Here is an 8,022-nt window from a genome sequence, read left to right as displayed (position 1 = left end):
GTGTGTGTGTGTGTGTGTGTGTGTGTGTGTGTACACATGCATGCGTGTGCGTGTGTGTGGCAGCACCAGTATCTTGGCTTAGTTCTACGACGCTGGAATTTCCTTCAGCACTGCCGCCAGGGCTAGATGGCTACCATATGCCAGCTATTCACACACATGCAAACACACACACAGTTGAATGAAGACCGCAATCCTGCTTGCATACAAGTTTGTAATACTAAAGCCAACCTCACATACAAACAAACACGTACTGAAAGGCATAATGGGGTGAAGTCAGAGCTAAACACACACACACACACACACACACACACAAATACACAGACACACATAACCACACACATCACTCGGTTTTGTGTACTAGTACATTTTTGTTTGTGATTGTACTTCTGCATGTGGGTGATAAAAGTCACAGTGAAAATTCAAAGACTGTAAAGAAATCGTAAAGTAAAACATCATGCACCTTTAGCTGCTCCTTACTTTGTGATTTAGTTGCGATTTAACAGTAAACAAGTGGTTGTGAAGTGGGTTAACGATGACAGAAAAGCAATGCTAATGCCATAATGTCAAACTGGTTTATAAACACTTCTCCCAGTATGTCATAAAAAAGTTTTCGACATGCAAGAAAAAGAAAAGACTGGTATTCTGGTATCGGCCCAGCAACAGCACTCTCACTCCAGCGTGTTTTGGGTCTGAAGTTAAAGATCAGGATAAAAACAGTGCCATTTCTTACATAAACAACCAGTTGATCCCCAGGAAATGAATCAACAGTAAATCTGTTAACTGATTATTGTTTTTAGTCTAGGGCTGGTTCCAGCTTCTCAAGCACCGCAATATGCTGATATTTGTGTTTTGTTTTACAGCAGTATACAGTCACACAAAAAATGAACCTAGAGTAGAAACAAAGTAAAATAATAATAATAATTTTCAGTTTAGAGAAATTCTAAGTGACCTATTTTCTTTTAAAGGTGGAAATAAAAATTACAATTACTTCAGATGGTTGTTTTTGTTTGTGTCTGGGTTCTTTAATCCAAAATCTGAAGTTGTATCCAAGCCTAATCTTTTATATGGAGGCTGTAGTAAATCATCTTTTCAATCAAATCGAACCAGTGTTTATGTGGCTCAAACGCTGCATCAGCTGCAGGGGGGGAAAAAAGCAATCCAGTTAGATACTGATGGATGACCAATAACAGTTTTGCTGATAATGGACCTTTTAAGCCATGTCTAGTAACAAAGCATCAGCTAAATTTTTCTGCTAGTTCTTCTTTCTGGAGAAAATGTGTGCACATTTGGTAACGTTATACATCTGGTACTGCTTCTTTTTGAAAAGTTTATAACAAAGTAAGAAACCATGAATCTAAACTGTACACTATGGCACCTGCTTAGCCCCATCCATAGATAATCATCAGCCTCTTGCACACAACGTGGTATTCGATCCTTAAGAGGAATTAGTAAAAAATATACAAGTAGTCAGAGTCAGAGTAAACACCATGTGATGATGCTAACCACAGCCAGCATTCGGTCTCTTGGTTAATGGAAGACCATAGTGATCCAAAACAAGAGAGATCTGATGAAACTCTTGTGGTTCAAAACCAGTCCCACTGCTAACTGCTGAGGATCTTTAGCTAAACCTTCTAGGCAAACAGCAAACTGCTAGCTTGTAACATACTGTCAAAGAATCCATGATCATTTATTTACATATAACATCTGTCACAATGGTCTGGTCCATACACAACCAGGTTTATATGCAAATACAACCATCTATACAAATATTTTTATAACCCTTTACCAACTCATCAGTCCTACTGAAATATTATTTATGGGACTAAATTAAAAAAGCAAACCAATGATTGCCAAGCTTCAACCATTAATAATCTTGATGATTTCAAAGAACATGGTAAGAATCAAAAGCCTATTCTTTTACAGGACACAAAACATGGCTTGATCTCCCAGACTGATGTCATTCCTGTGACTTAAAGATTTTTCCAACTAAATATCCAGCCTCTCTTTTGCTGGTAACCAACTTATATAAGCCAAGACATTTTGTTCTAGCTTAGCAGCTCTCAGTAGAATCAAGTGACCACAAACATAGTAGCCAAGCAGATGTTGTCCTGTGGAACCTCCCTGCCAGCACCAGTCAGAACAAACCTTCTTATAGGGGTGTAACTTTATTCAGTTTGAAGTAGTACAAAGAGGAATGAAAACTCCCAGTCATCATGTCATGTACATTTGCTTATCTAAGAGATTAGAAAAATGCAACCAGACATGCATGTGTGCATTTTATTTACTCCTCAAATGTGGTCAGACTCGTCGCCTAGCACAATAAGCCTTTCAATCATAAAATATGGTTTCAAGAATTTTATCATTTTTACTGTATTGTGGAAGCCCCATTGCACCACTCATATCAGAATCAGAATCAGAATCAGAATCAGAATACTTTATTGATCCCTGGGGGAAATTATTTTTTTTGTTACAGTGCTCCATTTTAAACCAACATTAAGACAAGACAGACAATACACTAACTAAGAATAGTACAATATATACATATATATACATACATACATACATAAGTCACTCATAAATATACAGTTCAATCAAGTAACGACATGAAAAAAACAAAACATATTTGGATGCGTCACACAAAATATTTTTTCCTATTTCTCTATGAATGTACACATGAGTTGTGCAACATACTTTTTTTAGTTTAATTAGGTGTTTGTAATGTATATTTGTATCTAGGGCTGTTGTATACACCAAAAAAGTTGCATGGTTGAACAGTTTCAGATTTCGCCTTTAAACATTAAAAAGGTGCAATTAATCTAAAATAAGACTGTCAACCTAACCAAATTCAAAAAAAGGTTCTGGTGACATTTGTTTACAAGCTGTGGTTTTCTTGTAAATGTACGGAGTGAACTAAAATAAACTGAATACAAAAAGGTGACAAAGAAAACCTTTCCACTAACTAAAAATCAAGCATAGATGTGATCTCACCACTCAACATGTTTGGCTGTGCTTAACTACGCTTAACCGTCTGGACTACGTTCAGCTGGAGTCAGCTGGCAGTACCAGAATATTACCGTAAACCGCAGTCTTTTATTGCTGTGGTTTGGAAAATTCCATAGCTTTAGTGTCCTAGTTAGAACTTCCATTCAACCGTATATTGACCTAAACAAACGTCAATGCATCTATCACTCTGCTAACAAACTACACATCCTAACAGAGAGGCTGCAACAATGAGCTTTTGTATGCTTTTTTGTACTGTGAGTTCCACTTTATACCGCTCGGTCCAGCATCTGAATCATTACTGCTAGTAGCCAGAAGAAGATGATGGCCCAACAACATCTGCTCTGTATGAGCCAATGACAAGCTCTTTAAACATACACCCACTTACCCTCCCACATCTGCTCTCTGTTATCCAACAAAGCCTTATACACAGACACAGCCAAATGTGATCAATTAGTAGCATACCCAACCCATCATCAGAAACTGTAACAATATGCAGAAAAGAGATATAAATATATAGATAAACTCTTACAAAAAATATATGTATAAGCAACCAGAGACCAAAGGAAAGGACGGACATGAGACAGACATTTTTGTGACATTGTGATCAATACCATTTGAATTTTATGCTAACTGAACAAGCAGTTGAATTCTAACAGCAATAGAAAATAAGCAAGTCATGTGTCATTTCATGGCTTGCTGTCAAAGACCCAAAAAATATCATACCAACTACACACACATTTACACACAGCGTCTGCACACATATGCTGCTGATGAAAGCTTTATCTAACTCAGTCCAAGTCAATAAGCCAGCAGGTTTGCCGACCAGGAACCACTGCCCAGTTCTGTTTTTTGCCACACTGCTCTGATAATCTGCTGAGAGTTTCTGCATCTGAGTATGTGTGAGTGCGCGTTCATGTACATTTGACTGGCGCCATTCTACGGCTGGGAACAATTATAAAGACATGAAGCAGATAGCTGAAGATTTGTGTTTTGTTCAACACTGAGAAACACACAAGTGCATGAATATACACAAAAAAATGATGATGAAGTGGACTGTTTACACTTTTTGAATATTGTAATTTGTTCCCATTGACACTATTTCATTACAGTGAGAAATGTTCAGATAGCAATGCCTTACCTCATAACAGGTTAGCATCCAATGCTTTTTAGAGAATCCAAATCTGAAAAATGATTAGTTAAGAAAACAACTGTTAAGTCTAATGGAGCAGAAGTTTAGCATAGAATCAAAACACTTAACTCAAGTTTCTTCTTCTTCTAAATATTAAAAAGACCCAGATTTCAGCTATACTGAACATGATAGATACACATGACTCTCTTGCCTGCTTGTTACACTGCAGTATCTGTTGTGGCAGCGAAACTAATATTAGTCTAATTAGAGATGCAATTGATCATCCAGTGACTAGAACCGGTGAGATTAAACTCTGATATATCTGATACTGTAACAATTCAATTAGACTGTGCAGCAGCCTGACATGCACATAATAATCCATAAATATGAGTACATGTCTGCTCATTAGAAATATACCATGTATATATGTGTAAATATCCAAACATGAAATGTTTTCCAAGAACACTATAATATATTTGCAGAAATATATGTAATGAGCTGTGACTTTACCTGGCTTTCTAATAATGGCAGATAGCATTAGCCTGCCAAACAACATTAGCATTTTGCCATATGGCTTAAAACCTGTGTATAGACTCCACTGGTTATTCCACAGGTTTTTAAATGAAATTTAAGCTACCTTTTGTTCTACATTTGTAAGCACCAACTCCAACTTGATTTGCTCCGACTACCTCATGCCATTTCAGTGTTTTAAGCACATGAAGACATTCAAGGCAGTATAGAACCGCTCTACCAAACAGCATTTTAGAGGTATAATTACAGAGCAGTTAGATTTTAGTTGTACAAAGATGCACCGTCCAGTAATGTGGGGCACTTAATTTTAGGATTTGTTTAAAACTGAAAATACAAACAGTTTGTATACACTGTCAGTTATACTTCTTAGAAAGAAAATGCAAATTTGCTAAAAAACAAAACAAAAAAAAAACAATATGGGCAGGTTGGAGTAGTTTGCAAGTCTAAAAATAAGAAAACACTCAGAAAATACTAAAACTGAGCGCACTATAATGGATGGAATTAAAGATCTGAAAACATTTTGTGTCTGCATGTTTTTATGTTTTTATCTACGAAACCATTAATTAGCCTTTATTGGTATAAAAGTATTGTCAATGTAGCTCAAATATGTGGCACTTGGCAGCGTGCATAGCACGGCGCAAACACGATGTCAAGCTAGTTTAGAGCTTCCCATCACAGACAGATAGGAATAATGTTAAAACCCAGTTGGAAGGTGGCTGTGTAACCAACAGTTAACCAGCACTGTATATTAAAAAATAGCTAGGGCTAGGCATGTACATACCTACTCACCCACTTTCCAACCAACTATACACCCACCCAATTTATTGTTGTAAAAAAACAAACAAACATCTAAAACGGAATGAAAACTCAATGTTTATTATCAGTCTGATGTCAAAGCATTTCTAATGATAACATAGAGCATATGTAACTGTCAATTAACCAAAACAAATAAAAATGCCCAATAAACTTAAGAATGTTAAACAAGAGATAAGTAGGTGCTATAACGCTTGAGTTTTTGTTTTCTTCTTTATGACACCAATTTACGTTTGCCTGGCTCTCACTAACTGATGACCATTACACAGCAAGCAGAGACCTCTAACTTGTTCAACAGGAAGGAAAAACATGAAGGAACATATACACCCAAACTACACAAACATGTGGACCATACCTACCCACCCCCAACACACACCCACCCACACGAACAGAAATCCCACCCCCTGCCACCCACTCGCATTTCAACCATCCTACACACATGCGCGACCCCTGTTCGCTGGAGATGACTCACTGTGCTGGGAACTCCATGCTTTTCCGATTACTACAGACCGGCTGACTGACTGTCTCAACACGCTGAAGAAGAAAAAAACGGTAGATTTTATAGTGTAGTGATAAGAGAAAGTAGAAAAGAAGAAGAAAAAACTAAACAAAACACAAGAATAAGTGTGCAAAAGAACAGAAGAAAAACAGCATCATTCCATGTTAAACCTCAGTGGTTGTTCTACTATACACAAGGGCACAGTGAAACAGCCAGTTTTACCTCCAATCACAACACAGTAGAAACCAAGGAAAGAAAATCCTATGAGTGCTTAAATATGAGAAACTCATGCTTTCTTGATTACTACTGTCTGACTGCCCTTCCAAAAATGCTTCTGGCAAAGAGACAAACAAAAAGAAAGGCACAGAGCAAGAACGATCCTAATGCAATCCACATTTTATATGATGAATGCCTCTCCTGCCAGTCATAAAACTTGACTGAAAAATACAGCAACTGACTATAGGTAAAGATCTTTAACTAAATGCAAAGTCTGTCAAGGTTTTCATGGACAAAACTGTTTTAAAAGGAGAACACTCGTATTTCACTTTAACATGTGTAAGTGCAACAAAGGCCTTTACTTGGAAGCAAAAAATTGGCTAAACATTGACTAAACTCCAAGATATCTGATGAGAGAAGAGGTAAACAAAATTTGACCAGTACTTGAAAGTCTTCTATCCTGAAAGCAATAGACCAATTATAGCAACTGTAGATAGATAGAAAAAAAAAACAGAACACCAGCTATGAAATCAAAAAATAAAATAATACCAATTCATAACAAAAAAGCTAAATAAATGTGCACTTGACCTAGCACCACAGGAAACAACTCACAAACGAATGGAAAAAGAAAATCATAAAACACACACACACAAAAAAAAAGCTGTTACATTTAGTTAGTTACTGTATGCCAGATGTTTTTATTTTTCATTTCTACAAAAGCAAAAATAAGTTGCAGGCACGCATACATTTCATCATTTGCCTGCAGGGTGTAATTTATCTGAGTGATGGGGGCTAGTTTTAAAAAATATTCTTTTAAGACTGCTTACGTTTAATTCATTGCAGGCTGGAATGTGATGGAATAGCAATTTAGAGATGTGGAATGAGAAAGGAGGCAACAAGGAAAATAAATGCAATGAAAGTAAAGCAGAGCAGAGGAAAAACAAATTATTCACAGCACTTAAAGGCCCTGAACTGTGATCTCTGGACACCTGCATCAAAAACAACATGAAAAAGCAGATTGATGTCTGTTTGGAAGTGAAATGGGCTAAAAAGCCAGTATGAACTGTCAATAACTGGGTTAATTTGCCACCTATGAGCTCACATGTATGTTTTTTTTTTTAAGTATTATTATGTATTATGCTATACTCAACATCTGCTACAAACTACCATTAAGAACAGAATGACTGTTATTGTCTTTTTGATCCTGGGTTTTAACAGTTAAATCAAGTCCTCTCAGAGTGGCTCCATAGATGAAGGTTCACACATTCGCCTAACAAGTGAAAGATGCCTCGGTTTGATCTTGGGATGAGACACAAATCCCTTTGGGACATTAAAAAAAAAAATCCCCATATTAATAGGGAAACAGCTGAAAGTAGAGCTTTAAGTCAAGGTCTCTCAGACTAAATCAGGAAAAAAAATACAGTAAAATAAACAACAATAATATACAGAGTTCTGCTACAGTGTACACTGGAAGATTTACAGTATACCTATTCAGTCAAGCCAGACACTGGAGTATACAGACCCTATATGTGTCAGGATGAAGTAAATACTCTAAAAGATACAGCAGGCTAACAACCTTTTCTTCCTTAATTACTGGAAGCACTAAGCGAGAAACCTATAACAAAGTTTCTTTCAGAATAACTGAGTAACAAAGCCCTCATCAGACTGCAGGGCTCTGCTGCACAGACCTAGATCACAAACAGCAGACTATCAAACAGGTTTTCTTGAGATAGTAAGGCAGATAGCAGGTTGATTTACAGTGCACCACCATGATTTGGTTCCCAAGTTTGTTGATTTTCAGATAGTCCATGTTTGTGTGTGTTCATGTCTA

At 36.8% G+C, this 8,022-nt stretch overlaps 1 protein-coding gene across 2 annotated transcripts in view; it reads right to left on the bottom strand.

Moving 5' to 3' along the window:
- The window catches only part of il11ra (interleukin 11 receptor, alpha), a 52,852-nt gene that overhangs the window by 30,376 nt on the left and 14,454 nt on the right, over nucleotides 1-8,022 (bottom strand). The window contains exon 2 of one of the 2 annotated variants that reach the window (XM_014340544.2): nucleotides 4,142-4,184. The exons of the other annotated variant lie outside the window; for it this stretch is intronic. Within the exon in view, the coding sequence (XP_014196030.1) occupies nucleotides 4,142-4,159 (18 nt within the window). The 5' untranslated portion in view covers nucleotides 4,160-4,184. The remainder of the gene's footprint in view (nucleotides 1-4,141; nucleotides 4,185-8,022) is intronic. 2 annotated transcript variants of the gene reach the window in all.

This window comes from Haplochromis burtoni, unplaced genomic scaffold, assembly GCF_018398535.1.
Source record: "Haplochromis burtoni strain Fernald_Lab_line unplaced genomic scaffold, NCSU_Asbu1 Contig_377, whole genome shotgun sequence".
In the NCBI taxonomy this organism is placed as follows: domain Eukaryota; kingdom Metazoa; phylum Chordata; class Actinopteri; order Cichliformes; family Cichlidae; genus Haplochromis; species Haplochromis burtoni.
The sequence above is the reverse complement of the archived record's forward strand: the minus strand, read 5'-3'. Positions and strand labels throughout refer to the sequence as shown.